This window comes from Diplotaxodon limnothrissa, linkage group LG20 (assembly GCF_057381915.1).
Source record: "Diplotaxodon limnothrissa isolate DT_005_m linkage group LG20, D_limnothrissa_male_GT1.1, whole genome shotgun sequence".
NCBI lineage: Eukaryota > Metazoa > Chordata > Actinopteri > Cichliformes > Cichlidae > Diplotaxodon > Diplotaxodon limnothrissa.
Genome location: NC_140615.1, coordinates 35,219,542 through 35,238,006, shown reverse-complemented (window position 1 = coordinate 35,238,006; position 18,465 = coordinate 35,219,542). Strand labels below are relative to the sequence as shown.

At 44.0% G+C, this 18,465-nt stretch overlaps 1 protein-coding gene across 2 annotated transcripts; it reads left to right on the top strand.

Annotated features, from left to right (window-relative positions):
- Positions 1–759: 759 nt before the first annotated feature.
- Positions 760–17,914, top strand: srpk3 (SRSF protein kinase 3). Of its 2 annotated transcripts, none has more exons than XM_085343893.1 (17): positions 760–1,204; positions 2,201–2,294; positions 6,827–7,956; positions 8,053–8,161; positions 8,250–8,337; positions 8,428–8,515; positions 9,338–9,444; positions 9,531–9,696; positions 10,075–10,100; positions 11,698–11,790; positions 11,883–11,934; positions 12,014–12,232; positions 13,218–13,315; positions 13,418–13,525; positions 15,477–15,546; positions 15,669–15,761; positions 15,919–17,914. In XM_085343893.1, the coding sequence occupies exons 1-17, from the start codon at positions 1,195–1,197 to the stop codon at positions 16,101–16,103; spliced, it is 2,736 nt and encodes a 911-aa protein (XP_085200019.1). In that variant the 5' UTR covers positions 760–1,194; the 3' UTR covers positions 16,104–17,914. The 2 variants fall into 2 exon arrangements, with proteins under 2 accessions (XP_085200019.1, XP_085200018.1); XM_085343892.1 differs by having other exon boundaries at positions 2,198–2,294.
- The last annotated feature ends 551 nt before the right edge of the window (positions 17,915–18,465 follow it).

Genomic DNA, 18,465 nt, shown 5'->3' with positions numbered 1-18,465 from the left:
GATCAATTTCCCGTCGATGAGACAAAAAATGTGAGAAATGACGAAAGCCCTTTGATGAATGTAAGCATTTTGTGTGCACAAAACCCACAATATACAAGTTCTTGAGCTGAATGCATCTGGAATCTGCCTCAGCATCAGCTCTGCTGCAGCATATGCTGGAGGAAAATGAAGCCTGCCATCCTGCTGTGATTACAGATAGTGAATTAACCACATCCCATCACACATAGGAGAAGTTTGCCTTCAGCACTTTATGACAGCAAGAAGAAGAAGAAAAGCTTTCTGACAGATATTCTTTCTAAGCTTGCCTAACATGGTCTATTTTAACAGAAACCACAGCCAAGGAGTTTTGTGGCTTAAACCTAAACGGTTTAATGCATATATTCCACCGTTTAATCTCAGCAGTCCTGCAAAGTGCTTAACAATGTGTCTCGCATTCACCCATTGACAGGAATGCCATGAGAAAGCAGCATCGTGCTCAAGGACACTAATAAATAAATAGAAATAGTAACTATGTACACATGTATCCTATCCTGGTCTCCCAGGTATTACCCAACATCAGCATCAGCAGCAGATTCAGCTTACTTCCTCTGACTTCTCTGACGTCATTTTTGCACATGAACAATAAGAATGGGCACTGGGTTGTTGCTGTTTTGTTATCACAGACACCCTAAATTACCTTCTAGATGCGCCACTGCTCCCAGTTTAGCTCGTGGCCGGTCACTGCGCATGCGTAAAGCCCGGTGTCCGGTGTCAGGCTGTCAGCAGCTGTTGAGTCCATGAACGGCAAGACCGAGACAGCGAATTAAACACACCCAAATAAAGCGTGCGGACCAGGTTCTGGACCGGCTCAGAGACGAACAGGTCGGGGCGGATTCAGCAGGACCAGCTGGTGATCTGCAGCTGGAGCTAACGGAGCTAACAGGCTAACTGACAGCGGACCGACAGCTCTTATCTAACGGGCTAACGGACAGGCCAGCGGCTCGTGGTAACCACGCTGCACCGTGCGGATCCGCCTCGACCCGATCTAATTTTTGGACTTTCGGAACCTCCTGCAGCCGCATTGTTTACGGAGTCCAGCGGCTGTTTTTTTGTGAAGCTCGACCGGGTCGAGGACGCTCGAGAGCCGTCAGAGCACGTCAGCCCGGACGAGATAGACGCTCTCTGACCGGTTCGGACTGGGGACCGGGAGCCGAGATGCTGATAGGTAAAGTAGACTGGAATTAGTTCGGTGTTACAGCTCGATACAGTTGGAGTCAACGCTAACATGCTAAGCTAGCTCGCATCAGCTTGAGGTACCAGGCTGTGACACACACGGACTGGGGTTTCGGGTTCCGCCAACTTCAATGCCAGACTCCATTCGAAAAATGTTGTATTTAAGGGTTTTGCCTCTTTATCAGATAACTGTCGAATTCACCGACCTGACTTACGTGTCAAATTAAATAAAAACGTCTGCTGATAAATTCGGCACACGATTGAGCCTCCAGGTGACACTTCATTAACTCAAATCTCTAATGTATTCCATGATTGTCGCCTCTACACCACCCCATCCCGGGTTCAGGGTTATGGAGAACAGGATCTTTGGAGTTATTGTTTTCGGTCATAAACGTGCAGTCTTGTGTTATATGTTTTCAGGCCGTACTGTAGGGTTGTGTCAGGTTACCATCATCCGGTGCTGTTTTCTGTTTTAATAGTTGTGTAGGTGCTACACAACTATTAAAGATCCCAAATTTAAGAATTTTATGAATCGTGTTTGGTTCGTGTTCTACTGTTTTGTCGTGAATCTAGGGAATATATGCATGACAGCTGGTTACAATGTGTTGGATATTTGTAGCAGTGATGTGTGTGTACTATGTACTGTTTTCTTGTATTTTATTAATTAGTATCAAACATCAGAATAAACAGTAACATGTAATCTGGCAGTTTTACATCTTTATGCAAATTAAACTATACAACATACAAAAGATTACTTTTTGTAAAATGCTGGTAACATAATGCTAATCTAAATTATCTAATATTTATGGAACAGACTTGTCAGAGTTATGATAGTGTTATTTTAAAGTATTTTGATTATTTATTTATGATGATATTTTTAACAGGAAGGCTCACATCATTGGATTTTCACATTATTAATGGTGTTTGTTATGTGATTGAACCTTGTGTTAATGATGTATTTTAAAGACGTTGTTCCTCCTCTCAGCAGCAGTCGGTGCCGGATCCGGAAACCCTGCCGGCACGGGCAAGAAACACCGCCGCAGAGGCAAAAAACACCGGAGAATTCGAGCCGAAGAGAACCGGTAAGAAACCAGCAGAGACTGTAGACTGGATCAGCTGCTTACCCCATACACAAACTCACAGGCTAAATTTAGAGGCGTGTCTTAATGTGAATGCATGTGGGTGCACTCCAAGAAAATTGGTTTTAACTTCCTGTGTGTCACCTCCATTCATTTAGAGCATTGATTTTTACTCCTTAATCTGATTTCCTGATCGCGTCATATTAACAAGTTCTGAAAAGTTTGAGCTCATTTATCTTATCAAAGAATTATCTCTGGTGTCTTAATGAGCTTTCACTTTTTCTAATTTGTGTAACTTTAAAGTTCAAGATTGCTTCATAAGATAAGATTGCTATTATGCTTTAATATCACAGAAACACATTAGAACCAACCTGTTCATTTTTCCCCTTGTCAGAACTTAACCAGCATCTTCAGCTGTGGGGAAACATTTTTAGATTTTCTTTATTTCTGCATGAAAGTGACGTTATACAAGTTCTAAAACTAGACAAAAATAACCTAACTAAATGGATAAAATGCAAATATTGTCATTTGTTGTTGATTTATTTTCAGAAAATGACTCAGTATTATTTATCTGTGAGGGGGAAGGTGAAAGTGTGTGAGGGATTAGCCGTAGATTTGAAGATGAACTTGTTATCAGATGTTTTTTATTCAGTGGGATTGCAATCAGGTGTGAGTAAGCCCCGCTTTTTCCCTTGCAGGTCATAGATCTATCAAAGTGTGGTTATCATAACCCATGTTAATGTTAATGTTCATAAGCGTGTCATCACTGTGCAACGTCGGTGCACATTCTCCACACATTATGTGGAGGAAACAGAAGGCTGTTTGAGCAGTGCTTTGTAAGTGGATGAGCCTGTTACAGAACTTTTTAGGTTTAACTTTGAAGCATCATCTGTAGAAAAAGGAAAACACTGCATTTCAGCATACGAACCTAATCCCATCTGTGAAACATGGTGGCAGTAGTACATGGTTTGGGCTTGTTTTCTCAATCATGTCAGCAAACTTTGAAGGATAATTTCAGGAAACCTGAAATAGGAGAAAGTCGATCATGCACCAAGAAAATAAGCATCAGCATACACACTGTTAGTGCAAAGAATGATCAGAGAATAATGGAGATGGCCGTGAAATAGTCTGAAGTGAGGCGTTCACGTCAGTTACATGAGCTGAAGTTTGGACTAAAAACTCCTGCAAGCCGGTGTGCAGGACTAATCAAGAGTTATGTTTAGTTGTAGTTATCGCAGCATCGATGGGTTTGCACCAGTTATTGAAGCACAGGTTAATATTGTCTCCCTTTTATTTTTATGTAAATAAATCAACAGCTAAGACCAATATTTATGTTGAATTTGGTTAATATGGTTCTTATTTCTACCTCTATGACATGTTTGTGCAGAAATATAGAAAACTGCAGATCAGCTGTACCAGAGTAAAGCTCTGAGTGTACAGACAGCCTTTTTTTTTTTTTTTTTTTTTTTTGCACTTTTGTCATCTGTTCTTTCTTGTTTTGTTTTGTTTTTTTTTTTTTTACAGAAAATAAATCTTTTGAATCTCTGCGTTGATGGTGTTTGAAATCCATCACAAAAACAGCCTCAGCACACTCTTTTTCTTTTTTCCCCTCTGCTCTGCTCTCGCGGTGCTCTTAGACCATCTCTGGGAACACTTCTGTGCTCTTCACTGGCACCTCTCTCTCACGACCACTTAAATTCAAGAAAGGTCGTGACTTACAGTATCAACACTGTAGTTAAGGATAGAGAAGAAAAATTTAAAGAAGATGGTTTTTGTAACCTAGCAACAACAATCTCTCTCGCTGTGGACACAGACCCTAACAAAATGAGTGCAACATCTGCACCTGAGTGTTTCTGTTCTGCTAATATCCAGCTGTTTATGTTTATGCAGTTTAAGAAGCCCCCTCAGTCCACATGTCTAAATGTGGTCTTTTAGCTCCTGTCTCTTTAAGACCACCTTGCCCAAAAGCCCATTTTCTTCTGATTGGCCAACTCCAGGAAGCCTGCTGAGAGGCAGTACTCGTAGTTATCAGGGGTACTCACTGATATCTCACAGTGTATGATAGTCATTGTCATTGATCATGGAACCATACGTTACAAACTGGGCATCAGGTTGTGTTTAGTGAGACTTCTGTTGAGTCGACCCCTGCTGGTCATTAGAAAGAATGCAGGTGAAAGTACTTTACCTTTTCACACTGAGGCTATCGAGTCACTGGCTGTTTTGGAGACTACACAGAGCCTCGTTCACATGGCCTCCCAACCATTTACCTTTGACTTTATGCCTCTGCAGGTTTAAACTGAAGAACAGCTACCACGTCAAATGTTTAGTATTTTTACTCCTGAGCTGTAAAATGCTGACGAGGTGTTGTTGTCACCGTCCGGGGCAGGCAGCCGGTGTTGATACCCAAGTTTGTGAATGTGATAACTAAAAAATGAGGTGACGTAGTAGCACCTTAGGTGTATCGAGTTCAAATCTCAGTGATCTTGAACTCGAGGTCAAGTTTTCTGAATATCTTGTGAATGTAATAACTCTATAACAAGGTGATGTATCATTTAGAAATCGATACCATAGGTGTGTCTACACAGAGGCTGAGCGGTAGCACTGGCGGTTGGCAGTAGTTTAAATATTTGACAGGGACAATCAAAGTTTTTACTTGTGCACAGAAGGGGAAAGTCTCTGTGGAGCCATCCAGCCTGCTGTCTGCTATCTGCTACCTGGGTCTGATTGAAAATGAGTTGATTAGTAGGTGCTGATTTCCATGCGAAGTATTTGGAGTGATGGAGAACAAGCTCAAGTTTTTCAAAGTTTGCTGGTAGCTTTGGTTTTTCAGGTAACTGAAGAAACAGTAATACAGACGTTAAGACGAAGCAGATGTCTCCTTTCATGGTTCATGGTTGGCATTGCACTGGCTGAGTAATGACCTTTAATTTTCCATGACTAAAGAGCTGCCTGCCAGACCGAAGTGAGGGCATCAACACATGTGACAGTTAACTCAATCAGACTGGGTATTTACTGAGTTTAACTGCCCACGAATGAGGACTGACAGATTTCCAGTGAAAGTTTTGAGCTGTGAGTCTTGTCGATAAACAGCTCGTCACATAACGACACACAAAATGTCAGCGAAACAGCTAGCCTGCTGCAGGCTTCCTGCTAAGCTAGCTGCTGTCCCGCTGACAGAAACAGTTTTGGTCTCAGCCTGAAGACACTCAGATCCAATAATAGAACCGGAGACTGAATTATGATCCCACAACACACACACACACACACACACACACACACACACACACACACACACACACACACACGTGCGCACTTCAGTCTATTTCAGTACAGCTCAGGCAAACTTCAACAATGTCCATGACTCAGATATGATGGAAAGCAGCTCTCTGTTTGTGTGTGTGTGTTATTTGATCTCTGCAGGTTGTCTGTGTCCAGAATGAGATAATTACTGAGCTTGTAACAGTCCACAGAGCTAAGGGTTTAGTCTTTTTGTTTGTTTGTTTTTGTTTTCAAAAGTTTTTAAAATTATTTTTACAGAAACAAACAAAACAAACTGCTTGTCTGATTCCACCCACGGCAGTTTGTACACCAGCAAACACACACACACACACACACACACACACACACACACACACACACACACACACACACACACACACACACACACCTGCTTCATTTCAAAAAGCACAAAATAAACTTCTCCAAATCTTCATCCGAATGTCAAAAAGAGTCCTTCGACCTTCATATTTTACTGTCCGCATCTTTGTTGTGTGTACGAGGTTTCACCTGATTTGTCGTGTGGTCTGAGAGTTCATATTCCTGAAACGTTTCCAGTAACTTTTTGACATTTCAGCGACTGAGGTTCATCCTCGTTGGTTTATTTTCTCCCAGATTTAAAGGAGCTTTTCAAATTTCTTTGAAGTAGTCTTCTTACACATGAGTTACTCCCTTCTCGAAGTCTTTTAATCTTTCCACATGGTTGAACACTGTGAAATTATCATTATTATTTTTGTTATTATTGTATCAACTGGGGTTCTTCCTGGCTAAAAATGTGCCTTTTGATTGCACTTAAGCACGACTGGCCCCCTGGTCGTACATAAAAGCTGCATAATGATGAACACAGAGTCTTTGTTACTTTATTCGACTGAAATCTCTGCATTTATTGGTATTTTTAGCCCTTTGAGAGACACAAAGGCATTTAATTTAAAATTTAATTAAAAAAGTAGTTTTTTTTTGTCACTGTCCATTTTTGACTTTTGGTGGATGAAACATTTTATAAATAAGAGAAATCCTGATCGGGCTCACGTAGCTGCCACTTGTGTGAGTTTATAGCTTTCCCCTGCAACCCATGTCTAAGATTCACAGCTGAATTATCTTTAATACTTTTGTCAGCAAACTAAATGTCTAAAAAATGTCCCCATAATTCTTGCCGATTATGAATTTTCTATTTTTTATTTATTTATTTTTTTTTACTGGGAGTTTTCTGCCCTGTATTCTCAATCCACTCAATATACTCTACTTTCTTTTACCATCAGGTCTGATGACCTCTGTAACCTTCAGACTCTGGATGCTGACAGCAGGGTACCCACAGCACTCCCACAGACTGCTCTGCCACCCCATGAAAGCACTCCAGACACAACCACGCCGCATGGAAACGCGTTAGCATGTCCAGAAGATCCCAGAAGCACTCCAGACACAACACTACACGAAAACATGTCAGTATCTCCAGAAGATCCCAGAAGCACTCCAGAAGTAACCATACTGCACAAAAGCGCATCAAAATCTCCAGAATATCCCAGAAGCGCTTCAGACACAACCACACTACACGAAAACATGTCAACATCTCCAGATGATCCTAGAAGCACTCCAGAAGTAACCACGCCACATGAAAACACCTCAGCATGCTCAGAAGATCCCTATGAAACTACCACGGCACCCCACCAAGAACCTCCACAGGAGCCCATACGAACACCCCCGTTAACCACTGAAATCACAGCGCTGAATGCTCCCCGTACGCCGTCACCACCTCCCCTCCAGATCTCATCACCATTTCTAGGCACAATAATTTCCCCCGAGGAACCCCTGGTACCTCCTCAAACTGCCCTCAGCAGCTATAAGTTTTGCAACCGGTCACCTCCTGCAGCTTCTCCACATTCTCCTCACAGTCCCAGCCAACCACTGCCAACTGTTACTCAGAGTAATAATACCCAGGATTCCTCCAGATCGCCTCACAGAACTCTTCAGTCCGTCACAGCAGACGGTCAAACAGAGCTCTACAAATCGCCTCCTACCTCACCGCACACGGTTACCCACAATGCCTCTAAGTCCCCGTCGGTGTCTGCTACGCATCCTGCCAAAGCTCCTCCCACTCCTCCATTAAGCCCCTCCCAACCCGATCCTTACCTGCTTACCTCAGTGACCTTTACGTCCAGTGTCTCCTCCCACCTGTACTCCCCCCTCTGCTCCTCCTCCCCCTCTTTCATGCGCTCTCTCGACTCTCTGGGACCTCCCATTAGCCTTCCTCCCATGATGCCAACGGCAACCCATCAACTGACCTCACCTCCTCCAGCTATGACCCCGCCCCCTCCAGAGTTAACCCCACCCCCAGCCCAGCTGCTGGGCTCTGATGATGAGGAGCAGGAGGACCCGTCTGATTACTGTAAAGGTGAGAATTTATCAGAGAAACCTGCAAGAGTAAAGATCTGTCGTGGGTTTAAAATCAAATAAAAGCTCTGGTTTCTTCTCTTTCTGTGCGCTCCAGGTGGATACTACCCTGTGGATATTGGCGATCTGTTTAACGGGAGGTACCACGTGGTCAGGAAACTAGGCTGGGGACACTTTTCCACCGTCTGGCTCTGCTGGGATCTGCAGTACGGCACACATGATGTTTTGAAGACAGTTCGTTGGCTTTTTGCATGGTTTCTGTTGTCACATGATCTGAATCTGTGTCTGATTCAGGAAGAAGCGTTTTGTGGCGCTGAAAGTGGTGAAGAGCGCTCCTCATTACACTGAGACGGCTCTGGACGAGATCAAACTGCTGCGATGCGTGAGTGTTTGCTCTCTTATGCTTTCTCTAAACAACGGCAACAACGTGGGCTGTGGCTCAGGTAACCAGAGTGTCTGTCGGTCCCTCCAGGTGAGAGACAGCGACCCCTCTGACCCCTACAGAGAAACCATCGTCCAGCTCATTGATGACTTCAAGATCTCTGGAGTCAATGGAGTGCGTATCCTTTAACCAAGTTTTCTAATTTCTTTTTTAAAAGATTTATTTTTCCATCTTTCAGAATGACGCTACACGCTAATTAGTGATCAATATAAAAAATGACCCCCTTGTTTGTAATTTGAAAGTTCAGTCACTGCTGTGGAGCTAGCTCCAGCATTTCCCATGTAGCTTTTTCATACTGGAAAGCTGACCAGTCGCTGTTGTTGTGATTCATTGAATCATTCAGCGGCTGTGCCACAGTCTGGCCCTGCAGTGGGACAGACATGAAGACCTGTGTTATCCTTTCATTGTCTGTGGATATACACCACAGTGTTTCGGATCGACACAATCCTGAGCCCTGTTACTGCAAATGTGAAAAGTCACAGGTCTTTCGTTGCACAGTTGTGAACAGGAATCCTTCCTCTTCGCCCTTAAGGTCGGCAGATTAAAGACATCGAGAAGAAGAAGAAGAAGAAGCTGAGAATGAATTAAACTCTTTGCTGTACTTTCCTGATTATTATCAATTAAGAATTTTTATATTGGTTGAGGTATTTTAAGGTGGTGTTGTGTAAATCTACGCGGGCTGACGACATCATATCAAAGCAAATCTGCTGGTTCTGTTCTGGAGATTCACCAGCACACGAAGAACCGGTTAGCGAGCCGCTATACGAAGCTCAGCGAGGCTGCAGAGCAGGACAGATCCATCCGTGAAGGAGACTTGCTGGAGAGGAAGCTGATTATGTTTTTCCATTCGTTTTTACCAAGTAGACTTGGTACTTGTGTGGTACTGTTTAATAATTAATTTTAGAAAGAGTGGGCTGTTAGTTTCCTCAGCCGTTCTCAGATGTCTGTATGGTTCTGGAAGTTTTGGGCCACCAGCTCTTAAAGTGGATCATCAAGTCAAACTACATGGGACTTCCTCTGGCCTGTGTCAAGGCCATCATCAGACAGGTAGCGCATGCAAACACAGATCTATACAGTATATATACAGTGACTTGGACTTGCTGACCCGCATGGACTCGGCTGTGCGCTTGCAGGTGCTGCAGGGTCTGGATTACCTCCACACCAAGTGTAAGATCATCCACACTGACATCAAACCAGAGAACATCCTGCTGGAGGTTGATGAGGTTTACGTCAGGAGATTGGCAGCTGAAGCTACTATCTGGCAGAGAGCTGGAGCCCCACCCCCTTCTGGATCATCAGGTGATCAGCTGCTATGTGATTGGTCGGAACTAGGAAGCGTTAGTGTCTCTTTTTAAGTGTCAGGAACCTGCTAATGAAGCTTTTGTCAAGTGTTTTCCAATCAAAGTGAGAAATCGATCAGTGAGCTCAGTGATCAGTGACAAACAGAAATGTTTAATGCTAAGACGTGTTACATACAGTTACTGGGAGCTGTGGTTTCCACTCCATCCAGAGAGACATCTACCTGCCTGTCTGTCTGCTTTCTGAGCTGTCTCCTTCTCCTTTCTTACACAGCTCTAACTGCACTGTTTCTCCTGTCTCTCTGTTTTCCTCCTTTTCTTCTTCCTGTTTCTGCCGTTTCCTCCCTGTTTGTCTGTCCCTGTGTGTCTCTCTCTCTAGTTAGCACGGCTCCCAGGGATCTAGAGGTAAGTGTCCAGATGTGATGCCTACTGTATTCAAGTGCAACCTCTAAACACCTAGGTCAGGGGTGGCCAACTCCAGGCCTCCAGAGCCGGTGTCCTGCAGGTTTTAGATGTGTCCTGGATCCAACACAGCTGATTCAAATGGCTAAATTACCTCCTCAACATTTCTTGAAGTTCTCCAGAGGCCTGGTAATGAATTAATCATTTGATTCAGGTGTGTTGACCCAGGGTGTTATCTAAAGCCTGCAGGACACCGGCTCTCAAGGCCTGGAGTTGGCCACCCCTGACCTAGGATATCTTTCCTTTATCTGGCTTCAAATACCCTAAAATCATCAATCAGGCTAAGCAGTCATGTGGAGATTATCGGCTTGATACCTTTAGTTAGAATCACCACAAACTCCAGTGGCAATTGTTTGGCAGTATGTAGTCGACTGAAAACATGGAAAGGTCTACTAGCATATTTTTATATGCAGGTATAGTGTAAAAAAGCACTGTATTGATGTGTGAGTGTAAAACAGTGTGAGTGGCCAGTAAAACTGGAAAGCCCTGGAACCAGTCCTGTTAAAACCAGAAAGAAAATCAGACTGTGTGAATTATTAGACTGATCGGTATCACCGTTCCAACACTGAGGCACAGCAAGATCATTTTTAAAATAATTATTCTTCAGCTCGTGTTGAAATGTGAGAGCAGGGGAGAGCAGGCATATACAAAAGTAATAAATGTAGAAGCTCCCTTATTCATGAGGTCGCCACAGCAGGTAGCTTCACACCAGGGACCTTTTGCATGTTACACTATGGAGCCACAAGTAGGTAAAAAGTTCACAATCAACCTGGTAATACGCTGGTGTGCAACTAAAAGGGTTTGCTGTTTTTATATGGAGCAAAATGGCTCTAAGATTACTTGCTGCTAGTGGGACAGAAATTTAGGCAGGAATTATGTTTTCACTTCTGCTGAGTACTGTATCTCTCACTGAAGCTAATCAGGAATGAAAAATTATTTGGGTCTCAAAAAACTGGAGAAACTCCTTCTGCGAGCATTATATGTGCTGCATACCTGCAAAGAAGGGGTGGGGAACTCCAGCCTCGAGGGCCGGTGTCCTGCAGGTTTTAGATCTCACCCTGGGTCAACACACCTGAATCAAATGATTAGTTCATTACCAGACATGTTGAGGAGGTAATTTAGCCATTTGAATCAGCTGTGTTGGATCAGGGATATATCTAAACCCTGCAGGACAGCGGCCTTCGAGGCCTGGAGTTCTCCCACTCCTGCTCTAAGGTATCTCAAACAGGATAAGTTATCCTGCTGCTGTTCTCCCATAAGAACTGCGTTTGTGACACTGAAAAGATGAGTTCAAACCTGAAGTTACCTCACTCAGCCTCAGATCCTGCCTTGTAGTGCAGGTATCAGATACGTTATAGCTGTAGTAAACTACTGCAAGCTGATTGGCCGAAGGTCAAGAAAAGGAACTGTGTGCATGGGTGTGTGTTGTCAGTAACAACAGGCGTGTGTTTGAGCGTCTTGATTACAGAAACATAAAATTGTTACTGTTGTTGTTGAAGCCTCACTGTCCTGCTGCCTGTCTCGCCCTGTGTGCGCGCAGATCGGAAAACTGTCTAAAAACAAGAAGAAGAAGTTGAAAAGAAAAGCAAAGCGACAGCAGAAGTTGTTAGAGGAGAGACTGTTTGATATACAGGTACAGTAGCACTGCAGTAATAGTACTGTGAAACATGCTGCACCAGTCCTCCAGCAGTACTGCAGGGTTAACTCTTCTGTTTGTGTGTTCAGAGGATGGAGGAAGACGATGGTGTGCTGCAGGCTGAGGATGCAGACAGTATCGGTGAGTGTGACCGTTAGTAAAGGCCGAAGTAGAATTTGTTGTCTAACACAGTATAAATACGGTGTTTCTTTGTTCTTAGGCTCTCTGGTTGTCAATGGCAACACGTCCTGCTCTATAGCCAATAGCAAAACCAGCCCAGAGTCCAACTGCTCTTGGTTTGAGGATGGGTGTAACGGCCACGCCCCCGGACGGTTCTCAAGTCCCGCTTCTGGCCTATCAGGGTTCTCCAGCTCAGTGATGTCAGCAACGTCTGAATCTGCACTTTCTACTCAGTCCGGATACTCGAGTGGACGAGAAGGTTGGACACGCTCACACGTTTCAATTTAATACTTCGCCTTTATCGTTTGTAGTCTGTTTTTGTAGCAACTGAGAGATTTTTGGCCCATTCTCCCTAGAAAGACTTCCAGTTTTATATTTCACTACTATCTTTCTCACACTGCTCTAAGTTATTCTACAGATTTTAGGATAAAGAGCAGGTTCTGATCAGGGGACTGAGGACCAGCCCAGGGAGGCATCCCCTACAATGATATGATGATGAAGCAAAGGAGTTGTTCTACTCTTAGCTCCTCCCACAGATCTTTCAGAGGAAGCTGATTTGTGCTCCTTGTATCAAAGGGATCCTCAGACTCGACAATTCAGACAGCCCACTGTCCCCAAAATTCTATCCAAAAATGTTCTGTACACAGCATAAGCTAACCACACTTGAAGGGACTTCTTCAGCTCAATGGTTGGTTAGGGAACTCTGAACTGGAGGTGGAACGTGGCCCATTTGTACTCTGAGTCCTGTAATCTCTGCCAAATGAAAGTTTAAATCTCCTGGACTGGGACCTCTGCCAAACACTCCCACTCCACCCTCGCTATATGCTTTAGTATGCCAGACATGCTCCCCCACCTCATGATCCTACTCGCCGCCGAGTGGTGATCTTTTGACAGTTTGACTCGTCTTCATCCAAACAGCTGAAAGAGTTACAGCCACAGGTCCGATGATGCAGTCAGAAAATCTAGAATTGAGTGGCAGCCTAGGATGTCCTGTTGCTAACTGGACTCATGATGAACATGCTAATGCTCAAACATGGTGTTATGGGCAAACTAATCCAATAATAGAGCACCACCACCCCGGACCACCAGGTTTGTCCACGTGACCACTGAAGCCACCCAGCAGAAGTTCTTCCAGCACCTCACTCAGTGTCTGCAAATTAGCCAAATCCTTCTAAATCCTGCATTAACACAAACAGCAGTTAAACCAATCAGGTTTAACTGATTTTCCTTTTTTTAAATTTCAGCATTCAGCGCCTCCGACTTTGTCCTGAGTCCTCTGGATTCCCAGAACGCAGACAAGATCAGAGTGAAGATCGCTGATCTGGGAAATGCATGCTGGGTGGTGAGAATCCTTTTTCACGGTCATCTCTTCCTCTCGTTTATTTTCCCGTCAGACCAATCAGACGGCTCCTCTCTCTTTTCCCGTCTTATGTCTCTTTTCCAGCACAAACACTTCACAGAGGACATTCAGACCAGACAGTACAGAGCTCTGGAGGTTCTGATTGGAGCAGAGTACGGACCCCCGGCTGACATCTGGAGCACTGCCTGCATGGTACACGTACTCACTGGTGCAAAATACATAGACATGCTTTACATGCGGGATTTTCCCCAGTCTGACTGTTACAGCATATTCATCAGACCATTGTTGTATGTAGCCATTAAATATTGTCCCTGTGTATAAATAAATAGGCCTTTTATTTCGAAAGCAATTCCCTAAAATAAACGAGATGAGAGCAGTGGTGTGTGTGAAACAACTCTGCCTAAACTCTGCGTTTTATACACGGTCCCTGCACGATCCCATTTCCAAGTCATCTGATCTGGATAATTTGATGAAGATTGTTTTTTTTTCAAGGTTGATCTGACAGATTGTTTATGAAATGCAGTTTCTACCCATCTGGCAACACATAAAAGTTGCTGATCTGTGTTTTTCTGTTATTCTGACTGGTTTGAGGGTCACACAGTAATGGGAGTGTTGGCTGTCACTGCACAAAATGATGCTCAGAAGAGATTTTGCAAGTCTCAGATTTGGTGTGGTGGTGTCAATTCAGTTCAATTTTATTTATACAGCGCCAAATCACAACAAAAGTCGCCTCAAGGCGCTTTATATTGTACAGTAGATACAGAGAAAAACCCAACAATCATATGAACCCCTATGAGCAGCACTTTGGCAACAGTGGGAAGGAAAAACTCCCTTTTAACAGGAAGAAACCTCCAGCAGAACCAGGGTCAGGGAGGGGCGGGGCCATCTGCTGCGACCAGTTGGGGTGAGAGAAGGAAGACAGGATGAAGACATGCTGTGGAAGAGAGCCAGAGATTAACAACAGATATGATTCAATGCAGAGAGGTCTGTTAATACATAGTGAGTGAGAAAGGTGACTGGAAAGGAAAAACTCAATGCATCATGGGAATCCCCGGCAGCCTACGTCTATTGCAGCATAACTAAGGGAGGATTCAGGGTCACCTGATCCAGCCCTAACTATATGCTTTAACAAAAAGGAAAGTTTGAAGCCTAATCTTAAAAGTAGAGATGGTGTCTGTCTCCTGAATCCAAACTGGAAGCTGGTTCCACAGAAGAGGGGCCTGAAAACTGAAGGCTCTGCCTCCCATTCTACTTTTAAATACTCTAGGAACAAATGGGAGGGAGAGCCTTTCTCTTTTCAGAAAGACATCTACTGTGATAAAGTCTACTCTCCTGCTGTGTAATCAATTATTGTAAATGTTATCAGGAAATCATCAGACAGGAGAGGGTTTTCAGGAAACACTGTTAAATGTTCAGTTTCTATGCCATATGTTAAAACAAGATCTAGAGTGTGATAAAAGGGTTTTTACATTTTGAGAGAAGCCAATTGAGTCTAATAACAGATTAAATGCCATGTTGAGGCTGTCATTTTTAGCATCTACATGGATGTTAAAATCACCCACAATAATTATTTTATCTGAGCTGAGCACTAAATCAGATAAAAAGTCTGAGAAATCAGACAGAAACTCTGTGTAAGGCCCAGGTGGACGATAGATGATAACAAGTAAGACTGGTTTCTGAGTTTTACAGCTGGGGTGGACGAGGCTAAGCATCAGGCTTTCAAGTGAATTAAAAGTCTGTCTGGGTCTTTGGTTGATTAACAGGCTGGTGTGAAAAATTGCTGCCACGCCGCCCCCTCGGCCTGTGCTTCGAGGTTTCTGGTAGTTAGGATGACTCGGGGGTGTTGATTCATTTAAACTAACATAATCATCCTGCTGCAACCAGGTTTCTGTAAGGCAGAGTAAACTGTGTAAACTGTACTGCGAGCTCGGTCCTGAGACGTTTTGCTTTAGGCAAATTTAAATTCACTTGGTATTCTAATAGGTGCAGGCAGCAGACCTTCTGATTGCGTGCACTGATCTATGCAGAGAATGTACACACCGCCACCCGTGTGTCCTTCATCTGTGTTTCCCTGACAAGTTATTGATGTGTGATTCAGTCAGTGGTCACATGACTAAATGAAACATTGATTTTGGTGTTTCAGGCGTTTGAGCTGGCAACAGGAGATTACCTGTTCGAGCCCCATTCAGGAGAAGACTACACCAGAGATGAAGGTACTACTGCACAGCTGGCAGTACACTCAGCTGTACCACCCACACACACACACACACAGTACTGTAGTGTTAGACTGACTGTGTTTACACTACCTCAGTGTGACTTTTCACTGTGTGTTCAGATCACATCGCTCACATCATCGAGCTGTTGGGGCCGATTCCTTTGCCCTTCGCTTTGTCTGGCAGGTACTCCAGAGAGTACTTCAGCAGGAGAGGTGAGACAGTTTACCTTCAGTGATCCTAAACTGTAGAGAAAGGAGGGGAAAGTTGGAACTCTTGTTGCAGATGGTAAAGCTTGGGAGTTTTTCTGTCCTCCTTATTCAGTGAACCTGGTTGTTTTTAAAACCAGATGCCTCACTCTTCCTGTCTCAGGTGACCTGCGTCACATCTCCAACCTGAAGCCGTGGGGTCTGTTCGAGGTTCTGCTGGAGAAGTACGAGTGGCCACTGGACCAGGCGGCTCAGTTCAGTGACTTCCTGCTGACCATGTTGGAGCTGCAGCCTGAGCGTAGGGCGACGGCGGCGGAGTGCCTGCAGCACCCGTGGCTGCAGACATAGATGCGCACGCAGCCTCAGGGGCTGCACGCAGAGACAGTCGGCGGTCGGGGAGGGTTGGAAGCGTCTGTTGAGTTCACATAATGTGGGAAATTGTTATCTTGATCATGTGTCTGCGCTGATTCCTGAAGTAACTGGATGATTGATTGGCTGAGGCTGGATCCAAACTGAATCGGAGTCCTCACGTCTCATATGTGAGTATTTTAATATGTTCAGTATAATTTCTGATAGAAAACTCCAGTTCTTCCAAGTTTCTCTTTTTTTCTACATCGAACTTAAACCTGCGTCTCCTGCTGACTTGTTGTGGGACTTCCTGTGCTTAAATAAGAGTCAGGTGGACTTAAGTCCGAACAGGTGATGCAGCAGTAAACACAGCCTGTTTCTAAAGACCAGTTTAACCAACATGCAGTCTTTATTGATGTGTCCACTGAAGCGAAATAAGCTGTACTCTTCCTCCTTTGATCTTCCTGTGTTGATTAAGTTTGACTGTGCGGAGGTGAGTTTTTTGCCCTCCCCGAGGTCAAACGTCAGCGATCAGGGCCGTCCTGCTCCTAACTTTTATCAGCCGCTCGCAGACGTTTTTATCTCTTTATGCACACCTCACAAAAGTCTGCATTTTTGCAGGCTTTGCTTGAGGATATTAGCGTAGTGTTGTGACGTTAAATATAGTTTTAGTGTTAATAAGCATGGGAAATGACGTTTAGTGTGTTGGTTTGCGGCAGAAGGAAATGCAGAACTGAATCAGAGCACATCAAAGTTCCTTATATTAAGAATTTTTAAAAAATGTAAATTTTAATATTTATTAGTTACGTTTCATTCACTGTAAGCGAACGACACCAGTGAATGCCAGTGAAGTGTGTGAGGGCGTTTGATGAGCGAGAGGATTTTGTTTTGTGTGTTTGCTGCGTTGGCACCTTTGTGTCGACTTTACTCCAGAGTTTGGATCTGTTATTAGTCACAAAATGACGGGAAAATTAAAGCTGGGCTCACGTCCTAACCTGCTTCATCCTTGTCTGTCACTTTCAGTAAAGCAAGGATATCTCTGCCCTGAACCTTTTGCCATTGCTGTTCTTCCTCCCGCAGTTTTCTAAGCAATCCACTGCTTTCAGCCTTTTTTATTTTTATTTTAAATTAAATATAAAACTATGCTGAAATGCTACAATGAGCCTAGCCGGTGTTGACGAAGCCTTACGGTGGAAACATTTGGATTCAGCCTCAGTCTTCTCACCTCTGCTGACCTTTGGCTCGGTTGAATGAGCGAGTTTTAAGTTTCCTTCCTGCACTTTGTCTCTGTCCCGGTCACTCGGCTGCATTTCTCTGATTTCTGCTGAGTTCATATTTAACTGTCCCTTTGTCACTTCCTGCTGAACCTGTGAGATGATGATTATTGATTACTGATCAGAGACTTCTAGGACTCGTGAATCTCCCTGATGACTTTTGTTTAGATGAGCACACTGTAGCTTCCCGACAACAGTTGACCCCCACCCACCCACCCCGCCCACACTGACCACAGTATTATTGATGATGGTATTGATCTTTGTAGCTGAAGGTCAAACCGAATTGTCCTCTGATGACCTCTGACCTCCCCTGTTCACCTGCCCTCACCTCTTTCTATGTTCATATGATAAATAGTGCCTTGAAATAACCCCACCCCCTCCTCCCCATCACATTGATATAATAAGGTTGTTTTTTTTCTACATGTCAGTGTGGAATGTTTCTTCTGTGAAAATAAAGATGAACGAACACTCACCTGACTTTTAGTTGAAGCTTTATTGATCACTTGCAGTATATGCTGGGTTACTGCTGTTTATCACCTCCTTTATATGCATTCATTATTTCATGGCTAATTCTTCTGACTTTTTAAAATCAGTCATTAGAAGAAAAACCTGAAACTGAAGACGTTGCCTTTGATTGAAGCCGTTCTCACTGCTTTATAACCTCCTGAGATGACGAGAGACGTCTGCTTATTTCACTGCATCTGCTTAAATTGAAGGGGAGCCTGCTTTTCAACACATAAATCAGTGTACAAGAAGCCGGGGCTGATTCTGTGTCAGAGCCGGATTTAGCTGCTGATGGGCCTGTGGCAGAAATTGATCCTGGGAAAACACCACTTGCAGCTGCATTACATTCCAACTGTGGTGGGCTGGTTAAGGCCTCGCTCACACAGGCCCAGTGACCGATCAGTGACCCCCCCCCCCCTCCCTATTTAGGGAAAAACGTGTATTCCCCAGCTGGTTGGTGAGAACTGCAACTGGTTGCAGAGAAAGACACGGGCCAGAAGTTGCTGTGAGTAGTTCAACTACAGGTGCCTGTAGACTAAGCTGCTCGTGTTCGCTCAAAACAATGCTTGCATTTCGAGCAGACG

Excerpts from the sequence above, each read along its gene's own strand:
- srpk3 (XM_085343892.1), top strand. Across the intron at positions 9,697-10,074 it reads ACCCCCTTCTGGATCATCAG|TTAGCACGGCTCCCAGGGAT; the intron begins GTGATCAGCTGC and ends CTCTCTCTCTAG. Across the intron at positions 13,316-13,417 it reads TGGGAAATGCATGCTGGGTG|CACAAACACTTCACAGAGGA; the intron begins GTGAGAATCCTT and ends TCTCTTTTCCAG.